The 26,248-nt window shown below is 43.2% G+C and overlaps 1 protein-coding gene across 1 annotated transcript in view; it reads right to left on the bottom strand.

Moving 5' to 3' along the window:
• The window catches only part of LOC126198436 (muscle-specific protein 20), a 32,258-nt gene extending 6,548 nt beyond the window's left edge, over positions 1-25,710 (bottom strand). The window contains exons 1-3 of the mRNA XM_049934749.1: positions 25,552-25,710; positions 15,302-15,513; positions 5,152-5,272 (exon numbers count right to left, since the gene is read on the bottom strand). Of these exons, the coding sequence (XP_049790706.1) occupies positions 5,152-5,272; positions 15,302-15,513; positions 25,552-25,581 (363 nt within the window). The 5' untranslated portion in view covers positions 25,582-25,710. The remainder of the gene's footprint in view (positions 1-5,151; positions 5,273-15,301; positions 15,514-25,551) is intronic.
• Between the last annotated feature and the right edge of the window lie 538 nt (positions 25,711-26,248).

The raw sequence follows: 26,248 nt of genomic DNA, 5'->3' as shown, positions 1-26,248 counted from the left end.
GGTTGCTTTCAAATCCCTCGTTGTTGTGCGTTGATCTGGAATGCTTATCAAGCTAATCTGGAATGCTTATCAAGCTGAACTAACGAAATATGTAGGGGAGATTCAAAGACGGGCCGCGCGAATCGTCTCTGCTTCGTTTAGAATGGCGCTGTTGTCCGTGGAGAACCATACTCACAACCTTTCGAAAACAGTAGGAGCCAAGTAAAATGTTACTCCGTGCAGCATACATCTTACGTAATACTCACGGGTGCAAAATCAAAGAAAAAATAGGCTTAAACAGAGGGGCACCGATATCGCTCCTTTCACATTTGAACAGAGACGGAAAAAGAGGAGGGAGGGGCGACGATGTGAGTTATTCTGATCCACCGTGTACCCTCCGACAATTATTTCACAGAGTCTTTGGGGTATGACAGTAGATTTAAATTCAGTTACGTGGCAGCTCTCCAGTTAAAAATCTGCTATAATATTTGTAACAAGTACAGCAGGTAGAATGCTCGTTGTATGGTTTATAACGTTATAAAAGCGTAATTTAACATGGAACGAGAGCGCTATGTAAATTTGAAAACCGCAGTCGGAATCAAATTGAGATCCTGGTGTCTTTCGTACCAACTGTTGGCAGCTTTTTCTGCAACAGTGGTTTATCATATTGCTGTGCTTTATAGTTCTTCCTGAACCCAGGCTATCTCAGCAATATATCAATGGAGAACTGCACGTAATCACTACGACAGATGGTGGGAAGAGTGATACAACATTTACCTTGGTCTCAGTAAATAACGGAATACAATTGCTGCTGCTTTCAAACATATATATTAAATTCACGTATATCATTGGGTCGGAATTACGCTGGAGCTGTCAGTACTGCTGAGTGCCCGTGAACTAGTTGCAAACACGTCTGCTTATAATTATAACGTTAAAAATGAGTAGTCGTTACTCTCGTAAGAAGTTGTGGGTGTGACAGAAAGAACCGAAGCAGTGGTGCAGATCGCTCGCTCCAAGAATAGGCGTCAGCCTTCTGCAAAGTTGTTTGTCTAACCCTGGCACGGACGCAGCTTTCTTTCCCAGGATCTGTTTATCTGAGACTGACTCTTGTTGCCCCTTTCTAACGCGAGCTGCCGGCTGACAGAAATAAACGGTCGCAACGACACGTCGTGAAATACAGCAACAAACTGACGGAACTCTCCTAAAAGTACGTCCACGAATACTGAGCTGCGCAGTTTCTGTGTCGGTAAGAAGACTCTACTCGCATGCTGTAGCTGTGTTCGAGCTCTACCGGTAGCTCAACAATGCTATTTTACTTTACTTACACAGTTGCCGCGAAGCGTAAAGTTTCTACCTAAAACCATCCAGTGTAATAACGAGAAGTACGATATCATGTTGAATTTGCACTGATGAGCTAAAACATTATGATCACTAGTTAGCAAAGCATTGGTCCACCATTGTAACGGGATACGGCAGAGATTCTGCGTGGCATGCATTGAACAGGTCCTCGGCAAGTTTCCGTGGGTATATGGCATCAGAAGACACATTGAGCGTGTGGAGCTGGCGCCAAAGCGTCCCACACGTATTCCATCAGGTTCAAATACGACGATTTTGCGGCCAGGACGTTAATGTTGGTTTACTATTACGACCCTCAAACCACTAAAGCACGATTATGGCCTTGTGAGACTGACAGTTAAACCTCTGGAAGTTGCCATCGCCGTCGGGGAAGACTTCAAGCATTAACAGCTGCAGGTGTTCCGCAGTGAAGTTCATGCAGTCGACAGATAGGGCCTCGGATTACTACCGCAGGCTCCACGGAGCTGAGGTGACAGCCCCCATACTGGCGCCACCGACCTGGTCCGTGGTGCTGTGCGTGTCTCGAGACTAGCCGTTCGCCTGGATGACGGTATGTCTGGACGCGATCGCTGTCATGCTGTAAGAAGAAACCTTATTTATCTGACCAGGGACACACTTCCATTGATCCGGTGTCCAATTTCGATGATTCTGTCCCGCTGCCGTCTTAAGTGACGATATCATTGGGTCAACACCCGAACACATAGGAGACGTTTGCGTTTGTTGCGAAGCCCAGTGTTAAAAAATGTGCGCCGGATGGTGTATCCCTGAAACACGTGTGCTGTACCAGCATTGTCCTCTGTCATCAGATCTGCCACAGATCGCCGCGTGCCCTGCTCGCTCCCGACCTGCACGTTCTGCGACGAATCGCCGAAGTCCAGAACCGTGTCGCCTACTCGTGACTGTAGCGCACTTCAACCGCTTTCTCTATGTGCTGACGACAGCAGCACGCGAACTGCTGGCCATCTCCACGGTTTCCGATATGTTCGTTCCCAGGCGCCAGGCCATAACAATCTGGCCTCTGTCAAAACCGCCTGTGCCACTGGATTTCCTCTTTTGCGGCTTGTTTAGTTGCCAGAAAGATTCCCCGCTTATATCCTTTCCTTTCCACAACACCAGTAGGCGGAATTATGTGTCGCGGTGGGCAGTAGTCGTAATGTTCTGGCTCACTAGTGAACGTTCTCTGCGACAGAGGCGGGGGGAATAAACAAGTGGATGTCAGTATCCGACAAGCTGCCGTAAGAAAAGAAGATTAACATGTAAAGCACGCCTGCGATCACCTCATTATGGAGCGAGTACAAGCACTGGCAGGTCGAGAGTGGAGGAAGGAACCATTCTGGCGTTTGAATTATTACGTGGAAATGAGGAAATGAATCCGCTCCTGTTGAACGCAAATTCTGTGCCTCAGCCACTGCGTCACCTGGCTCGGCGCCACAGTGTGGTGTGTGGCGTAGGATAATTTCCCTACGTCCTTTTCCACTCTTCCGTTTGTAGTCAATTATTGGTACTGATGATTGTATGTCTCCCTATCATCTTATAGTTTCATAATTTTATTGCCATGGTCATTTAATGATATATATGTGGAGGCAAGTGTTCTAAAATGCACCTTACAGTCTGTGTCGAGCCTGATTTCCACTGCAGTGACTGGAAGCGAGCACAAGCCGACGAACTTCCTCAGACAATTTGCCAGTGTTCACTGGCATTCACTTGTACCTGTGGACAAGCATTTACGGTGGATGGAACACAAGATAACGAGCATACCTTATGAACGCTGCGTTATTGTTCTATGGCGCTAAAACATGATACAACACTATATAAAACCATCGTATACTCTTTACAACCACGATGCAAAACTTTGATATTCAGAGGTGATTATTTTCCATGGCGAGCGCACTGGCTCTTACGAAGTAAGCAAAATGGTGTACGACAGGAAGAATTTAGGTGTCTCAGTTTGTGCGTAAGCGTGAAATGCATGGAGGTAGTGCACTTAATAACAGTGATTTGCAGTTTTCCGTAGCATTATTCCATACCTTGCACATATGACGCTGGACGCTTTTCGTAGGGTTCCATCACAGACATTTCAGCTCTTCTAAATCTGCTCAAATCGATTGCCGCTAATATGACTGTGAAGCGGAAACGCGAAGCAGCTAAAGGAAGAGCAGGTAGAGCTCATGTACTGACGAGTGGGCAACATCGAGAATTACGGAGGCTGGTTGTAGACACTCGCTTGAAATCAGCGGAAAGAAACACTCGTGAGTTCTAAAGTGCTACCAGCAGTACATCATAACTGGCGCATAGGGAATTAAGAACAGGTTACAGTGGCCGAGCAGCTCTTCATATGCCACACATTTCTGGAAGAGTGACCTCGACTGATGAATCACACTGTAATCTATGGTAATTCGATAGAAAGGTTTGGGTTTGGCGAATACCTGGAGAACATTACATGCCATCGTGTGTAGTCGCAACGGTGAAGTACAGAGGAAGCTGTGTTACAGTTTCTGGATGTTTTTCGTTGTCTCCTCATAGCGCTTAAGAAAACGCTAGATGGAGGAGGATATTGACACAATGAACTATTTCGATAGGATTCCAACACGTTTTACAGCATTTAGTACTGCGTAGAATAGAGGAACAGTTCGGAAATGATCACTGTTTATATCAGCACAACAATGCAACCTGTCATAAAACAGCCGTGAGGCAACGGCTGCCCACAGTCCACATCGCAATGAAACACCTCTGGGCAGCGTTAGAAAGTGAATTTCGCTCCAGCATCCCTTCCTTGTGACATCACCACCTTTTGTGGTTTCGGCACTTGAGGAGTAATGAGCTACCATTTCTCCATAGAGATTCAGACACTTAATTAAACTACTCCGATGATATTTCAAGTCTTAGTAAAAACTAATGAATATTAATGTCCACTAATATGTGTCAGGCTCCTTCTCATCGGATACCGTATATCCAGGGACAGTTTAATGCACAGAGTATGTGATTCCTGTCCAACGATTTGAGGCTGAAATGGCATTGTACTTATTACACGTTACTCTCTGTTACATCCGCCATCTAACAGACCGTATCTAAGAGTTACATGCACCTGTGTTTATTACATTTAAGATATACCGCCTATGTAAGTAAAACTTGTTGAATATGTAGCAATAACAAAATCAACCGAAACTAAAGAACAAAGAATGAAGTGAAATTATACCAATTGGAAGAATCACCACCAAAGTATTATTCTTCTGCCTTAGTTAGAAATTTAGATATCAGGCTGTAACAGCGCACTACATCTATAGTTAAAAAATATTCAACATGTAAATGTGGGATATATATGTTACTACTGTAACTACAATTCTACAACAACTCGATCTGCTTCGTATTTTTACTTAAAATGAATGAAAATGGCGAACTATGTTAGACAGCTACATCTGTTCAGAAACTTTTCTATAGCCAATGCAGGACGCTTAAAGAGTATTTTAAGCTTTTGATCAGTTTAACCAACGCAGGTTTCTTCGTTAGAATTTGGCCGGAATGGTAACAGCGAAATATCACCTTTCATCTGACCCTCTTTCCATTTGTATCTTCCCTCAGCCCACGGAATTTAGTGGCATGGTGTTGCGTCAGCAGCGTTTTACGCTGTAGGCCGTCCGGTACCGGCAGAAGGTAGAGGGCACTTATGATTCCAGATAGCAGCTCTTTCCCAAAGTTCTCTGAGGCGCCTAACTACATTTTATGGTCTTACCAAATCCTTAGAATAGGTGTGCTTCATTTCCTGAAGATGGGTCCAAAGTCGGAGTTTGTTTCGGAATGTTGGGTTGTAGAGCTTACCGTCCTGCCCAGAGCGAAGAGGGTGGTGGTGACCTGCGCGATGTCTTTCTTCTCCCACAGGTCGACAGTCTGGAACACGTCGACGTCAGGTACTCCGTAGTCCTTCAGTGCTTGCTGGAACCTGGAATTGACAAGAGAAACAGTCAGTCATTGCGGCTTTAAGTAAATAACTGGAAGGCCGATATTCCGAGGACCTGCTGTCTGACTTTGCGTATTAATATGCAGAATGTAACAGCAGACTGCCATTGGCATCTCCAACAATGGGTAAACATTTATCCGCCAACTCCAAACCAAAATAGCAGCGAGCCACAAGGTTTTGTTGCCAGAGATGTACAGTGTGATTTCTCGATGACACACAATAATATATAAAGAGAAAACAATATAGGCCGTTAAGAGAAAACCATATAGACCGTTATGAGACTAACACATCATGTGATAGCTCGTTTCCCAATAGTTCACGAGCTACATCTGTTTAAAACTGACAGGTATGGTAATAGTGCAAACGATAGTAAACTAAAGAGGCTATCATTTTAATGGATTCTCCCATCATTTACTTGTAGTAGAATTTTATATTTAAGATTAATCAATTAATATTTGTTTGCTACGAAACGAATTTCGGATTATTAGGCCATCGTCAGAGTAATCCCTAATAAGGCGCAAACTAGTTCGTAATAAACAATTATTAGCACGTAGTTTTCGTGGCAACATTCTTGAAGAAATGCTTCACTAAATTTTTGCCACTTCTCATCTGTTATTGTTATCGCCAAGAGATATTTCAATAGACCGCTACGTACTTTAGTTGGTCCATTTACTTCTTGGAGACGTCACGAACTCATGAAAAATCCATATGCTCCCAGAGATTATATAACCTACAGACGGATGTTGTGTGACTCCTTGAAATACACAGTAACGTTTAAAAAGCGAGTAATCTGTTCATCAGTTGTTTACACATTTTCATTGAGGACTTTGGCCTTTAACACTCCCCACAGATAAGTATGGGGGAAAAACTGTGTGCATAGCTTGACGGTGACAATACAACTGCGACTGATTTACAGGGGTTGGACGAAAATATGGGAACACCCAGAGAAATGGATGATTGAACATAAATGCACATCAGTCTCTATTGATCTCGCTGTCGACAGGGGGTTAAACTCTAAACGTACTTCCTTTATGTGAATGCAGATGGTAGCCAAGCCTGCAGATTGCGCTCTCGTATTTCGCCACGAACGGCACTTGCGCACTGTTCTCAGTATGTTGGAGTCCTGTAAGAACAGTGTCCTGTATAGTTGTGAGTGCATTATACCAACGTAGGCAAAACATCGTCCGCTAAGTCACTACGCGGGCGAAATTGTATTGAGTGATCGTGACAGACGGTCAGAGAAGAGGATTGTGGCGAAATATAAGAGGACCACAGCTGCAAATGTCATAGCAGAACTCAATGTCGCACTCGCGATCCCTGTCAACACCAAATCAACACAAATGCAGTTCCATCAGCTCTAAATTGTGGGCGACCTGGAATTTCAAAACCACTCATCAGTGATACCCGTAAGGGAAAAATGTGATAACGAATCCAGAAAACCTTGACTAATGAACGATGGAAGTGCGTTATTTGATCAAAAAAAAAATGGTTCAAATGGCTCTGAGCACTATGGGACTTAACTGCTAAGGTCATCAGTCCCCTAGAACTTAGAACTACTTAAACCTAACTAACCTAAGAACTTCACACACATCCATGCCCGAGGCAGGATTCGAACCTGCGACCGTAGCGGTCGCGCGGTTCCAGACTGAAGCGCCTAGAACCGCTCGGCCACTCCGGCCGGCGTTATTTGATCGGTTGAGTTGTTTTGCACTGATTCAATCTTCTGACCGAGTTTACGTCCCACAAGTGAGAAACGGCGGGAGTTAGACCTTGATTTGGGCAGCCATGTCGTAGTATTCCATGTGCCCCATGGGTACCCCGCAAGATCGAATTACTGCAAAGGATTATGCGATCCTTCTAGCCGATCAGGTCCATTCCATGCTATAAATTTTGTTTCCTGATGATGATGCTGTGTTCCAAGACAACAGGACTCCTGTCCACACTGCTCGTATCGGCCGGGGCTGGTGTTTCGAGCACGAGGATGAATTTTCACATCTCCCATGGTGACTACAGTTACCAAATGTCTATATTATTGAGCCTTTGTGGACTACATTTGGAGAAGGGTGTATGATAGCTATCCAACTCTATCATCGTTACCGTAGCTTGTCACTGTTTTGCATCAAGAATGGTATAAGAATCATTCGAAGACCATGGGGAATCTATATTTATCCTTTCCTAGACGTCTGGAAGCTGATTCGAATGTCATTCCGTTCCCCACACGATAATAGGCCTAGTAATGTGTTCTATTTTTCATGTTTCCATATTTTCGTCCAACCCCTGTAGCACTTTTACTAAGACACTTGCTACAATACTGGCCGTGATAAAAATTCACGATTAATCTATTGTGCATAGTCACTAGTATGATTTTAATTAAACATTTAACATCACAGACATCGATCAGAAATGTAGTCATCGTATCCTGATTGTGGCTACTGTATGCAGTAAATCCATCGTCATCTTTCTTTCTTACTGATCATTAAGTGTTGCTGTAGTCAGTTTTCCACTCTATACACTTTGTTCTGTGTAACAGCAATAATCGGTATATTCGCTTTATAAGTCAAATTCCCGTCAATTTGAAGGTTTTTTTTTATAGATGTACTGTTGCAGTAGAATTGATAGTATCGTACACAATGCCCACACAAAAATCTTGCATACAGCATCAGGAACGTTAGGCTCCTCTGCTCTAGAAATACTGATTATTTGAGGCTCATCTAGTTGAAATTTTTCTAATAATTTAGGTTCATTTCGAGGATCACTGGAGCAAATGTTGTTTGCTAAGAACACAGATTCGTAAGTGCTACTTTTCTGCAAAACAGAAATTTATTTTAGACCCGAGCACCAGTATTCATAACCGGGTTGTATAGTATTGTAAAGCGATTTTTCAAGGAACGGCTTAGGTGGAAAAAGAGGAGTGGATATTGGTGGAAAGAGAACAGAATGTAAACGATTTGCCGATGACATGGTACTAGCGGCAGAAAGTGAACGAACTGTAAATAAATTGTTAAAATATCTGAATAATGCTCATATGGAATATGGGATGAGAATCAATACAGCAAAAAGAGAGAGTATGGTGAGCGGCAAAGGAAGGAGACTGGCACATCTTAAGAAAGGACAAGTCGTTATTAGCCAAGTAACAGCATTTAAATATCTTGTAAGTACGATTACTGCAGACTTAAGATCCCATTAGGAGATAAAAACTCATATTTCTATAGTAAAGGAGGCATTGAATAGAAAGAGGAGATTTTAATGTGGCACACTAGATGAGAGTCTGAGGAAAAGACTTGGCAAGTGTTTTTCTGTGGTTTGGCATGCTACGGGGCAAAACATGGAAAATGCGACGAGAGCATCAGAAAGGGCTAGAATCATTTTAGATGTGGAGGAGAATGTAAAGGATAAGCTGGATGGAAAAACTAAGTTACGAAAGAGTGTCGGAAAATATTGGTTAGAGAATACTGCTGCAGATTATAAGAGAAATCAAGAAAAACTGGATGGGACTTTCGATGAGATGGTATCCCTCCTAAAAGACGCTATCGATGCGGAACAAAGTTTTAATCCGCCAGGAATTTTCATATCTGCGCACACTCTGCTGGAGAGTGAAAATTTCATTCACTGTGAAAACAGTTGGAGTGACTGTCTACAGACATTAAGGTGTTTGTTTGTAGTTCTGTCCCCGCTAGCTTAGGTCACAGTTCCTGATGGACTTATGTATGATGCAAGAGAGGAAGATGTACGCATTTTGTGCCCAGATCCGGCCAACCTACGTGATCTGTGGACATTGGCATCTTGGTCCAGTGTTATAGACAGCCTGAACACCTTAATGTGTAATTTTACTCACTTGTTGCGACCATTGTCTTCATGGCGAAAATGTATCCTATACACTACTAGGCAGGTGTGTCGAATTCAACGAAGTACTGTGGGAAGTTGTGAGTTTCTGGCAAATTGATCTGGCACGCACTCTACTGCAATTGAAAAGTGTTCAGTGAGAATAAGATTGGGACACTGAATAGAGCAGTCTGACAAATTCGCCTGATTTTCTCCGAACCACGGTATAATGGACCTTGCTTTGTCCACAGGATCGCTGTCATGTTGCTAGAGGGAAGATGCGATTGCAAATAAAATAATATACTAAGCGACTGCTTTTTGCACAAAGAAGTTATCTGCATTGGATGTAGCACCTTTTTATTGTAATTACAGATGCGAAACAGAGAAAAATGGTCTTTTACTTTGATGGTTTAAATCATGACTAAATTTTCAGGGAACTCAAATAAAATTGTAGGGAAAGTATGAATACTTCGGCGTGTTGTTCATTATAAAATGGTCCTGAATCTGTCATCTGATAGACTGCTTATTATTTTCTACTCGACTTTTTTGTTTGAGGCCTTGTATGGCCGCCCACACGCACGACTCGCCACGTGGTTGTCCTGATAAGTTCATTGTGTTACAATCAGGGTAACTATACGTCCTCCACACACGTATCTGATTGTCCCCTCGTAAAACCTTCCACTTGTTGAATTTCCACGATTATACACGGTGTGCCGAAGAGTCACTGGACACCTACATCAGTTTACTCTTAAGACGCCATCGTTGGAAATAATGGCGTCTAACTCACGAGCAATTCACCCTTGGAGCAATTGACCCTTGGGACATGGTTCTTTTACTAAGTAACGCTACAACAAAGTACTGCGAGAAGTTGTGAGTTTCTGGCAAACTGATCTGGCACACATTCTGGTGCATTTCAGATGTGTACAATGGGAATAGAGGAGTCCGACTAATTCACCTAATTTTTCCGAACAGAATAATGGGCCTTGCTTTGTCTAAAGGATCGTTGCCATGTCGGTACAGGGAAGGTGCGATTGCAAATAAAGTAAGGTATTAAGAGATCTATACTGTTTAATTCACAAAAAGTTATCACCATTAAGACGTAGCACCATTTTGGCGTAATAACGCCTTAGCATAAAATGAGCTGCGAAACAGAAAAAAATGGGCTGCACTTCAATAACTTACAAACATATATGTGTCTTTGTTGGTAAAGGTAGTAATTCTAAAACTGGAAAACAGGCCAATTTCGGATAGGCGTATATGAAAAAAAGCTGAAAATCAAGTTGTTATTTCTTCGGTGATGCTGTAAGACGTCTCTTGTTTTGTAAACACGCTGGTGCCACAGTGAGCCGTAGTGTTTTTAATGTTTTTTTTTTTCTCTTTGTGTTTCGTCTGAATAGACTCCTCCGCTGCTCTTCGAAAGCCAGACGTTATCTTAAGATGTTTCGCCTGCACGTGGGCCGCCTGCTCAGCTATACTGCGGTCTGGGCTGTCTGTGTACAAGGCGTACCTCACTCTCTCACAACGATTTGTGCTGTTAGGCGTTCACATCCTGCTATCACGTGGCTACCTCACTTCGTTGTCCTCCACAGCTCTTGCAATGCCAAACGACGAAAACGAAAGAGCTTGCTCCATTTTGTGGGCGCGGTAAATGTTAACAGACCGCTGGAATTTCAGATTGATTACCTACTTAGTATTAGACCGTCGGCAACGTTCCTACTTGCAGCGGCTCTCTGATTTTTTAGATACGGAGAAAGGTAGGAGGATATCACTGTTCTTGTTAGAAAGAAGAAAAGAATAAAAGAATATTGATATATCGTGAAATTAGATCTAAGGAAAACAATATTTAGCAGAGGATAGCATTCACTGACGTTACGCAATGGTAGACGACGGAGAGCACATGTGCTGAAGCCACAGCTAGGTACGTAGAACTATGATCAAGCAGAAGAGAGAGTACTGAACCAAGAGAGCGGATCAGGCTGACAAAAGAGCAGGTTCAGGTGAATCTTACCACATGGCTTGGTTAGTGATCGTACCGCGGGGCACTCGTGTTCGCCGAAAATGACATGCATTCGTGAGCGACATTGCTCTGCTCTGTTCAACGTGATAAACAGCCAAACTGCTACTAACTGTAAGGTCGTAAATGCCTGTAGCACAACGCGGCCGGGGTGGTGACAAAGCTGCAGCTGCTTCTCTGTTTCGAAGCTCAAACTGAAAATGGGCTGGACGTTGCGACGGCCAGACCTTTTATAGTTTAGCTGACGCACAAACTGCTGTAAATTTCCGACTTAAAAAAAAAAGGCCGTTGTCAAGTATGTAGGAGGGCTTCCCTACAAAGACATGGGAGTTGACCACGCCTTTTTGGCGACAGAGGTTCCCTGTTCTGCCTCAGTTCAAACAGTCGGAAATGTAGTTCTCAATGTATCTCTACGCCTCTGAGAGGAAGAGGAACGACTGTATAAAACTCGACTAGTTTCTGACGGTCGACGCCATTCTGAGGAAATTATCAGCTACTCCCAAAATGATAGTTTCCAGATTTTGATACCTCAGTCTGTTAGCAAGCAATATCTGAAGTTTCTTTCCAGTAGGAAATTTCTTTGACAGTTTAAATCACGAGTAATCTTCAGGAAACTCGAATAAAACTGATAGCGAAATTATGGTTGCGTCGGTGGGCTATTTATAATCAAGGAGTCCTGAATCTGATTCATTGCTTGTTACTTTCTACTTGACTCTTTCTTTTCCTGGGAAGGTGCCTTTGTATTACAGTTAAGGTCAGAGAAGTACCTTGGCTTCGACAAGAGGTGATGACCACCATTAACTGTGATGTATAGACTGGGGTTCGAATTGGTGTTATTGTCACTATTAGTTCGCCACTCAAATGGGACACACCCTAACAAGTTTTGATCGGAGTCACTTGGTGTCCTCAGAAGTGGAAGGTTTTACGAGGGACAATCAGATAATGTGTGGAGGACGTATAGTTAACGCTCGCTACTTGGGCGAACCTGATTGTAACACAATGAACTTATTAGGACAACCACGTGGCGAGTCGCGCATGTGGGCGGCCGTACAAGGCCCCAGACAAAAAAAGTTGAGTAGGAGGTAATAAGCAGTCTATCAGATGATAGATTCAGGACCCTTTTATAATGAACAACACGCCGAAGTTTTCATGATTTCCCTATCAATTTTATTTGAGTTACCTGAAAATTTAGTCATGATATAAACCATCAAAATAAAAGACCACTTTTCTCTGTTTCGCATCTCATTTTATATTAAGGTGTAATTATAATAAAAAGGTGCTACATCCAATACAGACAACTTCTTTGTGAAAAAAGCAGTCCCTTAATACAATATTTAATTTGCAATCGTGTCTTCCTTGTAGTAACATGACAGCGATCGTGTGGACAAAGGAAGGTCCATTGTATCATGGTTCGGAAAAAATCAGGTGTATTTATCAGATTGCTCTGTTCAATGTCCCAATCTTATTACTACTGAACGCTTTTCAAATCCAGCAGAGTGTGTGCCAGATCAATTTGCCAGAAACTCACAACTTCCCACAGTACTTAATTGTAGCGGTACTTAGTAGAGGATCCTTGTTCCACGGTCAATTGCTCGAGACAGATGCCATTATTTGCAACGATGGCGCCTTAGGAGCGAACTGATGTAGGTCTCCAGTGACTATTTAGCAGACCGTGTATAATCATAGACATTCAATTCGACACACCTGCCTAGTAATGTATAGGATACGTTTTCGCCCTGAAGACAATGGCCGCGTCAAGTGACTAAAATTACACATTATGGTCTCCAGGCTGTCTATAACATTGGACCAGGATTCCACTGTCCACAGCTCACGTAGGTTGGCCGGATCTGGGTACAAAATGCATACATCTTGCCCTCTTGCATCACACATCCGTACGTCAGTCACTGAGACCTAAGAGGGGCACATGTGACCGTCCCATTTCATGTGGTCTTAGTATTACCACAATGTACATTGAGACCTGATGTAATGGGACCCTAGCGAGTTCTTTCTTTTTTGTATTCGTTATCTTGCGTTAGTCAACATTTCAGGAGAGCAGCCATTCATTTCACGAAGTAAAAATTTTATCCAAGTCTTTCTGTATTTCCTTACGATCGGCCAACGACGACGCTCTCCGTAGACATCAGCACTATATGTGAATTAGATTATTCTCTCTGATAAATCCTTTACTTATATTGAGTACATTAGAAGTTATGTTGTGGTTCCTTAGTGCACTCCCGGTGTAATTTTTGTTTCCGTCGAACATTCTTCATCTAGTATAACGTACTAGGCTCTATTAATGTAATATCATTGAGCCAGTCATAGATATCCGAACGTACGCTGTATGATCGTACCTTGTTTTACAGGACAGTTTAGCCAATACCGTTCTGTATCCTTACTGATAAACAAGTGTTCAGATGAGGATACCCAATCCATTTAAATTATTAAAGCTACATCAAAGTACGCACACAATTAAATATAACAACAATGATTGCAAATCTAAGTGGTACTGTTTCCTTTATTTCTGTGTGACGCAGGTCCTTGCAGTGCTGTTCCATAACTTGAGATGACTGGCTGGCTGTGACAAAGCACAAGAGCGCTGCGCAGATCATAGCACACAGACCAAAAAAAAATGTTTCTGCAGGAGGCCAGGATTCAGAAAGATACATGACGGGAACCGAGTGCTGTTTGTCGACAGAGGCAATACCCTGACATCTTTGGAGTTAAGAGAAAAACGCAATGCATTTAGCATGGGACTTAGCAGTTGGGGGCTGGAGGAGGACACAGGTGTAAATGTTTGAATTTTGTAAGGAGGCACACGGTTGGCTGACAACAGTGTTGCTGTGGTTCTGCAGACTCGTGAGCGCGGAAATGAAACCAGTTCTATTGGATGTAACGCTAAAACACAGATATAGTGGAAGAGAATTTCTGTGTGCTGCCCCACACTAAGACAGAACTGAGCAGTATTGGTTAACCACGGCTGTTTCGTTATCAGATGGGAAGTATGTTGCAATTGTAATAAACTTTCCATTGGTGAGAAATTGGAAAGTATGCTGCTAGTGGCTACCGACAATCCAACTCTGGCAGAACCAGCTAGGTTTTGTGGATGAGAGGAGAAAGATAATCTCAGGGCAAGCTACAGTACGCCTCTTCATCCTAGATCTTAAAGAGGCGATGACTGCACTGTAGTGTTGCAGAGGAAGATGTCTTCACTTTAGAGCTGATCACAGATGTTGGGGCAGAACTTAAAATTCTCAGTCACTATCGCACCCATCCTCTGTACCTGAGTATCAGGAGAGTGATAAACATGGGCTGCATTTGTGTACGTCGTGATGAGGGGGACCACGAATTATTTGTTTCACATCAAAGTTTCGTTTTTATGAATTAACTCATACAGCCAGCAAGCTGCACTCAAGATGAGCTTAGGCAAGAGAACTGTACGTATTTTTATGGATTTTTTCTTTAGGCTGTGAACCTATTCGGCAATCACCGGCGTTTTTTGTGGCCACAGTGTTTGTATCATTTCTATCTCAAATCCACCAACCTGTACCCAAGTCTTCTGTACATACTTATGCAGCCTTGTACCCATTTCTCAATTTCATTTAGTAGCTTGATGGACGCTTTTATCGTTATATCTGTGTGAGTTTTGGTACTCATATTTTATGTTTAATTGGGCCACCCCTGTTTCAATCAAGGTATTTAATTAGTTATTCGTTGCATGATTTTCAGACAGTACAGAAGCATCCCGGCATTTGCCTGGAGTGATTGAGGGAAATCACGGAAAACCTAAGTCAGGATGGCCGGACGCGGGATTGAACCGTCGTCCTCCCGAATGCGAGTCCAGTGTCTAGCCACTGCGCCACCTCGGTCGGTAGTTGACAATGTGGTACAGCTCCTTTATACTATAAATATTTCCTTTCCCGAAAATAAACTAGAGTAATGATCTGTGGCAAGATACAAATACTGACCTGAAAAATATATCACACACCTTAAATAGGCAAACTAACTTACATATCTGCCCCAAGAGTGGATGATGTAAGCAGAGATGTCTATCTTAAGCTACAGGAAATATTTCCTGCGCCAGTTTTATTTTGTTCGCCCAATATATATGTTGATGAAATCCTGCAGACAACTAGATAGGAAGGAGACAGGGTAAAGAGTTTTTGCAGTAAACTTACTTGTTGATGTTCTCCATCATCTTGAACTGTCCGCCAGAGGTGTTGATCTTGGGGATGGCCCCGGGCTTCAGCTTGTTCATGACCTCACACAGGACGACGCCGTCCCGGATGACGTCCTCGTAGGCCTCTCCTGGCGGGAACTTCTTCCCCAGTACGGCTTCAATCCATGCCTGAGCCTCCTTCTCCTGCTGGGGGTCTCTCTTTCCAGCGAGCTGTCAACAGATACGAGCGCCGTTAGCCGGGCTGCCGACCTCGCAACACGACATACCTCACAGCAATTCGTGACACGTTTGCGTTTAAAAAAGTGGATATTGACTTTTGGAAAGTACTGTCTGCGCAGTCATGTAGATCGGAATTGGAGTGGGATACAGGGAATAGAGGGTTTCATCCCGTACTTTGCCTGGTGTTGGGAGACGTACAATGCACAATGAGTAAGCCATGTGCCCCTAGCGTATAAGGGGGAGTCAAATAAAAAGGAGGCAGATGGAAGAAAATAAGTAAACTGTTTATTATTTCAAAACTACTCTCGATAACTTTTAACCACTTATCCCACTGAGAGACGAGATGGTCAGTACCTTCACGGAAAAATGTCTGTGCCGGCCGCGGTGGTCTAGCGGTTCTAGGCGCTCAGTCCGGAACTGCGCGACTGCTACGGTCGCAGGTTCGAATCCTGCCTCGGGCATGGATGTGTGTGATGTTCTTAGGTTAGTTAGGTTTAAGTAGTTCTAAGTTCTAGGGGACTGATGACCACAGATGTTAAGTCCCATAGTGCTCAGAGCCATTTTTTTAAAAATGTCTGTGGCTGCCTGCGGATCCATCATTGTCCTAAGGCGTGCACCTCTTCGCCCGAAGCAAACATGAATGTCCTTCAGGGCTCCAAAAATGTGGAAATCGCATGGGGAGGGATCAGGACAGTATGGTGGATGTGTAAGGGCTCCCCAGCGAAACTTCTGCAGCATAGTTGAAACAACCTCGTCAGCTTGTGGGCCCGCTGTTAGACTGCTAACATTGGTTGTTGGTGACGCTGGATAGCTGTTTACTTCTGGGCCTGAGGATTGTTATTATCCCGAGGAGACTAGAAAAGTGCGAATAATGCACACAAGAGCTTGAATAACACAAATTTATATCGTTTATATGCACCTGCACAGTTAGCGCGAATCATTATACATTTCAAAACTTGATGTTACAATTTAACTTTACATCTACGTAAAAACGTAGTAAAACCTGTTTTGTACTTGCATCTTTGTCTTCAATTTTCTTTTATAGTGACAATTGTCTTCGTCTGCAATATCTATAATCAAGACAAACAAACAATTTAAGTACTGTGTATTCTTGAGAGTAACAGGAGTATTTAGATGCGTTATATATGTAGACCCTAGAACAATTTTTTCCCGAAATCTGCGTTATTCGCTCTTGTTGAAAACGGTTAAAAGATAAGTAGTAACTGTTTGAAGACATAGTAGTTGCAAATCTTTTCGAAGAAGAACCTCAAGATGACTTTAGAAAACCCAATTCAAACCAAAACGAACATTCTTAATTCTCATCCCAGCCTGAGTGTGACATCTCTTCACAATAGTTAACAATATTTTCTAGGTGATATAGATTTAAGTTAAAAATTTATCATTCATTAAAAAGAAAGCTTCTGTACTCTCTGAAAGAAATGTAATTGCGGAACTCATCACGTAAGGGTCCCGTCGCCCACACTGTTAGAGAAACTGTAAAACACTGACTTCGATTCAGCATCACACGCTCTACGGCGTGGAAATTGTCGGACACAAAATTGAAAACCTGAGAACACAGTTCCTCTAAACACGGTCAGTTGTAGGAATAATACGTATCTTGAAGGCCAGAAAGTGAATACGAATTGGATAGGACGAACGTGAACGCATCTTAAACAACAAACTGGCGTTCTTGATAACTGACATTAAAAATAGACTTTTTTAATGGCGAAAGCAGATGGGTAATATCTTCCGAAACCCAGCGAGTCTCGGTTGCTCACCTGATTCCTAGGACAAGGTGTGAAAAATGTGACGATGTTTGATGTGATAAGCTCAGCGGACAACATATTAGGCACCTTATTAAAAGAGCACACTGGTCGCTTTCAGATAGTGTAGAACTAGTACCAGGCGGCCATCTGCGCCTCCATCACCGACGTTAAGTCGTGTCAGTGAAGTTGTGTGTCTGTGCCAGTCGGTTGAACGGAGTCAGCGAAGTAACGTGAGTCGACATAGAGACGTGACTGGGCAGCAGAAAGCAGCTGTCGTACTTAGACCTTCCCTTGATGACACCGTGAATGAAGCTGCCCGGTATGTTGTTGTATCAACACGGACTGCCCAATGTGGCGACAGACAATGGTGTACCACTCGCAGCCGAGTAACATGGCGTGAGGACAGCACTCGTGAAACTATCCTAACCTACAGGGACCGTTGATAAATGTCAAGCCTTGTGAGTGACAGTTGGTTTGAAAATTGACAGGTATTGCTGATTTCTGTGAGTGGACGTCCGCTTCAAGCAGTTTCAGAGCGAACATTGCGAAGGAAATTGCATGCAATGGAGTTTCGAGCCTTAATTGGCCCAAACAACACCGGAATTGGCCAGTCGCTGCCTGGAGGCATTTAGCGTGGTCCGACGTGTCCCAGTTTTGCTTGTTTTCAAATGGCGGATGACGGGCTTAACCCGCAATGTGTAGCAGAGGCGTAGTTTAGGCTGGAGGTGGTTCAAAGATTTTTCAGAGTGCGTTTCGTACCACGACTTGAGCGCGCTCATTCATGTTACCACGAACATTAACCAAGATGTATATTTCAACATTCTTGCTGACCGAGTGTTCCCCTTTCTTCTGCATCTCCATGATGTAGTCCTGCCTTCTTCCAGGAAGATGGCAAGACTCGCGTTCAGAGGGTGTGTGCGTACTTCTCCTAACTGACGAACACTGAGGCACAGCATCGTACCTCGACCGGTCCGCTATATCATCTGCTCTCAATACGACAGGAAATATCTGGGACTATACTAATCACCGAGCGGGAAGTATTCCCCACAATTTGTTAGCTCTGTGGGATGCAGTCATCACTGTGAAGCTATAGCTGGGTGTGGCATATCTGAAAAATCTTGTGGGTTCTCTTCTTCGCCGAAATGAAGCCACTGCCAAGGCTGGAATCGGTCTCACACGGTATCAGTGTGGCGTCCCTAACGAGAGGGGAGTGACTGATTTTCCCACTCTGCTTATGTCAGCTGAAGTCAGATATCGCATTAATTGCGTGTGGGCCAGTGGCCTGTGCAAGTATTTGAGGCGCTGAAAACCATAAGGACCTAAAGCACGCTGTCGTCGATTTTGCATGTATGTACGCTCCTGACATCTGTTGATCTTTAAGTGAACCAGCTTTATGAATGCTGTACTCTTACACTCTACACACGAAAATTTTCGAAAAGCTGTTTCACAGATTTCTCTGATATTCACATCCATAAGAGCCCAAAGCACAAATTTCCATTGTTGTAGAAACACTCGCAGTCTACCGCGATTCCCATTTATTCACAAAATCCGGAAGCTGTTGAAGGGATACCCCATCGTAGCCTCAGTTTCCATGGTTTCAGAACCTTCAGGAGTGTTACCGTCGTCACCTTCAACCCAAAAGTTGATGTTCACGATAATAATACGAGTACACATTTCAGAAATTTTACAAAGATGAAGTTTTCAACTGGTTGCGATGAACCGTTGTTTAATGTAGCATAGTCTTCACTGTAGCCGTGGGAGGTCACCATTTTCTTCAAGTGACAGTTTTCCTCACACTTTGTAGATGCCTTGGAAAACCTAATGCCCCAAATACTTGGGTGGAAGGCAAATACCAAGCTCGAAACAAAAATACTTGACAATATGACTAGATCAAACTCCACAGAACTAATAGATTTGAAGCCTAAAGTGAAGAGCTTTATCGTAACCTCAAATCAGAGAATGTGCTTCATGAAAATGGTGGTAACGAGGGTCATGAAATGTTGGTATACATCGTAATTGTGTGAGTTCTGCATTTAGTATCTATTCTTTATGTTTTGGTTCTATCTTCACATTAATTACAAACCACAGAACAGACAAAGGACATTATCGCAACTAGCCAGTGTATGAACATTTTGTGGATTAATATTAATAATAATTCTAAATATTAACTGAAATTTCATAATATGAATTTGTTACATGAGTTTTCATAGGAAACAAAGCATGTTGAGACTCGTTTAAAAACAAGTCAAACCTAAAAATTGATTTTCACAAACAACTATTTTTCTCAAAACTTTGTTTCTGTGTTTTGGGCCCTTATGGTTCTCAGCGCCTCATTTCAATTGGATGCCACTTCGGTGGTTTGCATGCCCCTAATGTATAATTGGGGAAAAAGGGCCTACAGTTTAAGGTGGAATGCAAATCACGTGTCGTTTGTAGTGAAAATTTCCTATTGGGACTCGGTCCTGCAACCTCACGGTTTCCAGCCACACACTTTACATTAGACCACCAGGCCCGAGGAACTAAATATAGGGTGGTCGAAACAAAACTGTACCGAAAAATATTTCAAGCACTTTAAAGAGTGGTAACCCATCTTACATCAGTTACCCCGCAAGTTGGGTTGACTATCTCAAAGTGCACGAAATATTTTACGGGCCAGTTTTATCTTTGCCCACCACGCACAACAACAACGTTACCAATTTGGGTAACACCATGAATCGTCGGAAAGACAGTGTACGTTGTTGTCTTGGGTAAGAGCACATGGAACAGCTTCAGAGGAAGGGGTCGGCAGAGCAGTGGTCGGCCCGTGAGGTGGGGTTTGCCGGCGCAGTCCATTGTGTTTTGGCGGCTGGCGTAAATTCCTGACAAGGACGGGGCAGACGCGCCTGCCAACGCCGCTGGCTGTTTTTGGAGCAACTGCTGCGCGCAACCTCACACCGACCCGCGTTGCGACACCTCAACCGTCTCCACAGCGTGAACCTTCGCACCTGTCATCCACAGCGGAGCGCCCTTTTATTGACGAAACTGTTCGTCCACAGTGGATTCCAGACGATAGTCGGATTGGGTAGTGGTGAAAAGTATCAAAAATAAACGCGAGGGCAGATGACGACATTCCGAGAAACGGGGTGAAGTGCTTCTGGCAGCTTCCACCTGTACCGAGTTGGCTGGGTTTGACTCGTCGCTGCCGGCGCGGAATCCGGTCAGATTGCCTCAAGCACTCCGCGACCTGCTTTTCTCCTCCAACTTCAGCTCCTCATCGACAGCAGTATTGTTCGAGTAACAGTCCCCACATTCCTAACTGAGTAGAACAAAGCAGAAAACGAACGAATATCGTTATATACAATTCGTTTACACTTCGGTAGGCAAACTGTGAATGCTGTAAGTAAACTTCAAGTATGTTGTCCAGCAGTAGCAGCTTACTCAATCGGCCTTTCATATTTCCTTTTCCACTACTCACTGTCTACATCGTGGCAGAGAATAACTTATAACGACCTAAATATGCGCCCTTTCCTATTTTTATACAGAATGTAATGAGAGAGGACTACACGCCAGTGGTCTGCAATTGATGGAAGCAATAGCTGAAAAAAAACAAAAAACGCTCTATCTAAAACTGACTTCCCAATTAAACCCAGATGCCACTGACGAGGCAAAACTCGTCATCCTTCAACGCTTCAAATCACTGTCCATCTGCTCGTCTGTCTCGTACCAAGTAAAGTGCAGCGACTATATCTCCACACTAGCTGCACTTTTTTGAAATATCTACTTCCTGAACTCGAATTAAATTTCATGGCCATGTCGTGAAGGAGAGGATCGAAGACTAGGCGTCGTTACGAAATTTCACGCAATCTTCTGCGCGTAATTAGTGCAGTGACGTCGAAGTTGCTGCTTTATTTCTTAGTTAGATTTAAACTGAGTCCACGTGCAGGTCATGATTTATATAAGCTATGTGTATAAGTCCATAGGCCATTAGGACAACTTCGCTTAAAAGTAAATGTCAACTGATGGTACAAAATTATAACCATTCTGACGTTAATTGACATTTTCCTGCAGTGACATTACGGTACACAGAACTATTCCCACGGATTTTTTAGATATTTAGTTGCCATTTGTTCACTGAATGCAGGAGTCAGATAGGCATTAGTATATTTTCTTGGGCACAGGTGAATTATTGGATCGACTGACGGGGTCACGCTCTCGATGCTGATCTATGGAGACTCATTTACGATACAGTAAAATGTTCGCAAAGATAAAGAGAGTAATTGTTTTGTCCTTACAGATAATTAAAACTGAAAATATAAATTCGACAAACGAAGTTGTGAGTTCAATTTAAAAGAAAATAACTTCTAAATTGGTGATGATTTCAGTTATAAACCGCTGTCACAAGGTAATGAAAGTATACTGGCAGCCACTGAAATTACTTCAAAAGTAACTGGAAGTATTTGTATAAGCTGTTCCGTTTAGGCTAGTATGTGCAACATTCGAATGAATTCTTCGTTGCTTTTGTTATTTGACAGATGTCCTTAAAAAAAAAACTGGAGATTAATGCACAGTAGGTGTTCTCGAGGCTGTGTTCCATTCAAGAACGGACCTGGCTGAGATAGCAAATGCCGCTTCCATTTAATAGTGTAGGACCTTTTGGTTCTAATATTACTACACGCCACAAAAACTGTACATAGACTTACTCCATCTGATTTGCTGATGTCGGGAGGAAATAGGTTTTGCCGTCGTAAAGGTTTTTATATGTGAAGACTCTAGAAGTCGCACTGCGTTTCTAAAATGAACTGTAGATCCGCTATTCCTAGTTGCATGATCCGGTTCTCGGTCCAGAAGAAGCGAAAGACATACCGCCACTATCAGGTCTGAGTCTAGTAAATATCGGATAAATGAGCGCTGTTGATGCAAAAGGCTCCTTTCACATTTTTTCATGAGAATGCCCAGTGTTTACTTCCCAAACCATCCATTGCTAACAGATGTTTGTAGGCATCCGTGGCGCGTAATGAAACTTCGCAGTTCCCTTTTTGTCTTATATTGTTCAGAAAGTCCTTAAGCAGCGTTAATTGTCCGAATATAGCGTTTTAGAATACAGTTTTTCCTGTTTTATATCAAATACTATGAACCACTAGTATGCGTGGGTGTACCGTTACAAAGCGATATGAAATTTAGCGAGCATGAACTGTAGAAGGGAGGCGAATTGTCGACTTCGGTCTACTGGGAGAATTTTACGAAATACGAGCTATTTGTACAGGAGGCCGCGTGTAGAATACTACTGTTACCCATTCTTGAGTACTGTTCGGGTCTTTGGGGCCCCTTCCAGTTAGCATTAAAGGAATACATCTAAGCAGTTGAGAGGCGGGCAGATAGATTTGTTACCAGTAGATCCGATTAACATGAAAGTACTGCATTGGGAACCAAACGGGAAGCCCGGGATGGAAGCCGACGTCCTTTTCGGGGAACACTATTGAGTAAATTTAGATAACTGGCATTTGAAGCTGACTGAAAAACTATTCTAGTGCCGCCAACGTACATTTCGCATAATGATCGCACAGATAACTGAAATTAGGGCTCGTACGGAGGCATATATACAGTTGTTTTTCCCTGGCTCTGTTTGCAAGTGGCACAGGAAAGAAAACGAGTAGTTGTGGTACAAGGTGCCCTCCGCCACGTACCGTGCGGCGACTTGCGGAGTAAGTGTGCAGATGTAGATTACGATGGGGTCTCAGTAAGTGGTAGCGGCTGGTGAGGTTTGCTGTGGCGCCACGTTTGCCTGTTGCGACAACGGGCCCCGCGAGCAGAAATAGACGCCGTCTCTGTCGCGCTGACAGCAAACACGGCCGGCACGGGACCAGGCTGGGGCGTCGCCCGCCTGCAGGAGGAGCACGCGTCTGGCAAACCCCTGCTTGCGCCCCAAACACGGACACAGACTGGCTAGTCAAGGAGACATAAATGTGTGGGCTGTCGCATTTTGGCTACCTTCCACATGCGAAGGCAAGTACATTTATGGTAGCGTTAACTGTGCTACGGCCACATCGCTCAGCTGTCAGCCATTGTCACCGACTTTCGACATAGTAGCCACACACAATTAACCTATGGACCAATCAGCGTGATTGTATCTCTCATTCTCAAGCATACGCCTAGTACTGGCACATTTGCAACAACGTATCAAGCCCACGAATGGACTAAAACTCGCTTTATAAGGCACCAACGCTTTCCGAAGACCACGCATGTCGCGCAAGTTGAGTCCGCGTATGGTCTTACTTCGTTGTTTCTACTGAGAGTTTGAGTAGACATATCAGAAGATCGGAGTGGTTGCATTACCAGATCCCTTCGAACTCGATTTTACATTTCTGCACAGTTACACATTTTCTCGCGCGTATCTGCGAACTAGATATCCACAATATGGTGCATAGTTTCTTGCAACCTTTCCGAACGTTTTCAATCGTAGTGTCTCACATACAAATGAAATTTTTAGCAGTTACACTTGTTTACGTTTAGTCCGTAGTTAGTGAAATGTAATTATTAATCTAGTATTAAAGGTGAGAACCTGCTACTCGGTCACGTATCAACTAACCGACTTACTGAAATCACAACCATACTTTCATAATCTCGCTACACACATTATTTTCCATCTGTGTTCTCTATGTTCTCACCACACACAGATGGTAATGCCACGTATAAACCAGAGGCACAGGCAGGAAATAAATCTGCAATGTTAAGTGTCCGGCATAGCAACGCTACCCAAAAATCGCAGAAGCGCACATCAAATTAATTTTAATATGGTCCAACACAATTTCTTTAGTATATGATAGGTAATCTCCCATACAATTACCTTAATTTTGCTTTTCAACAATGCTCTACTAGCATTGCTCTACGAGTACCATCACAGGCAGTTTGCCTAATACGTGAAGTGAAGAAGAAGAAGAGAAGAAGAAGGAGAAGAATGCTCTATCTAATTTTGAGGAAGAGTAAAATTTAACGAGCTTTCATTCATTTTTCCAAAAACCACATTTGACTCCAGTTTTCTGTAGTTGAATGAAGATATGGGGATTTCACGTCTCAGAAATTCCGTGGTTGAATTCCCCCGTCCCGGTAGGATAACTTTTATCTTGCGTCTCGTGGGGCCATTCACCTGACATTTACTGAAAAATATTTTATTGCTGAGATGTTTCGCCGCACCTGATCACACTTTGGTACTCCCTAAAGCCAGTCAGGATGGATTCTCGCTGTCAGGGTGTATTTTCTCCTGACATAACTGGACCTAACGTAATTTATTCTTCCGCTTTTCTTTCCTCCACAGTATTTTGTAACATAAAGGGAATGAGTTCAAACGATTATTCCAAAATATTATAAACATGATTATGAAACCATTTTTTTCTTTGATATGTAACTATCGTGGGCATAGTTTGCCGAAAGATGCTTTGATTAGTCGATGGGGTCGCGTTCTCTGGACAAAGTTATAAAACAATGCAGGCGAGGAGCTAGTAAATGTTGTTAGCAGAGAGGAGCAGCAGAACCAGAGACACTCTTGTAAGCGGAATTTTAAATTTTCCTTGGAACAACAACGACTGAAAGAATTTTTATAAAGGAAATATTGTTGTTTTATTCTAGAACAGAATTAGACTTTTGATATGTAAATATTGTAGAAAAATTACTGACAAAATGTGGAATGGGAACAGAAAGAATACGGGGTAATGTGTTGTGAAAATGTGGAAATTGTTTATTTATTTGTTTAAATTTCTAAAAGCTGTATTCATTGTTAGTGATAAATATTAAATGATATGTATTTGTTCTGGTTTTAATACAGATCCATCTCATCATTAATGTATCAAGTATACTAAAATTTTATACTTTTTTTTTATTAGATATGGAAACTTTGAGACAGTTATAACATACTGATTTTGTGTTACATGTATAACGGTAAATGTGGTCTAAGAACAGTCCCACTACATGCCACGTCACCTCGACGTAATACAGAAGGGCTACGAATAAATAGCGATCATACTGTACTCTCGTAATCGAAAATTTGAAGCAGGTTAAAGTGTGGTAATCATTTCAGAAGTGGGATGAGCAAACAGAGACAGTGCTGATTGCGAGAGTACATACAAACACGGCAAGAGTATCGCCCAGTTATTGTAAAACTGTTTGGCCTAGCTGAGGTGGACACACACGCTAAGTGACAGCTAGAACTGTTACAACTTCATCACGATTTCGACAGAGACGTGGTGTCGCGAGCAAGTATCTTGCAGCGGACGGCGGCAGGGGGCCTTACCTTGGCCTGGACCTGGCGTTGCAGCGACATGTCGTTTGTGCGGTGGATGCGGTTTGGGTTGGCGACGGGTCTGGGGTTCACACACTGCGCGGGCCGCCGCCAGCGCGCCTTTATATAGCACCCCCGCCGCCCGCCCCACCACGGGCCGAGCCGCTCGGATTTTCCTCCCGAAAATAACCGAATTATTCAGAAACGGCCGGCGCTTCCAGCTGGACACCTGCGCGCGCCGCCCCGCCCCCGCACCGTGACGTGTTCTCTGGTGACGGGGGGCGACCTGGTGCAACGCGGCTGCCCAGAGCTTGCCGCTGGAGAAAAATAAAACGAGCCCGAGAAGTAAAGCCGAGCTGACGGACTCGTCAGCGAAGCGGAAACCGCTTTCGCTACTCACATTCTGTCTTACTCTTGTGGCAAATTTGTCACTGACTAATCTGTTTACACAGGATGGTAGGAATATTGGACAACATATTAGTCACCAGGTGCGTAGAAGCTGTTTGCGTATGGCGTAGAACAAGTTGGTGCCTAAGTGGATCTCAACAGTTTCGGAAATGTAGAATAGTATTCCGAGTGTGACACGGCGCAGGAACTTATTCTTCCCCGTTTACAACAAGCAATGTAATTTGTATGTGGACAAAAAGTAAAAAGTAAGCCATTTGTACTCGTGCTATTTTAAACAATAATCTTTCATATCTAAAGTAAA

Source organism: Schistocerca nitens, chromosome 8, assembly GCF_023898315.1.
Source record: "Schistocerca nitens isolate TAMUIC-IGC-003100 chromosome 8, iqSchNite1.1, whole genome shotgun sequence".
Lineage (NCBI taxonomy): Eukaryota > Metazoa > Arthropoda > Insecta > Orthoptera > Acrididae > Schistocerca > Schistocerca nitens.
This window is presented reverse-complemented; position numbering and strand designations above follow the sequence as displayed.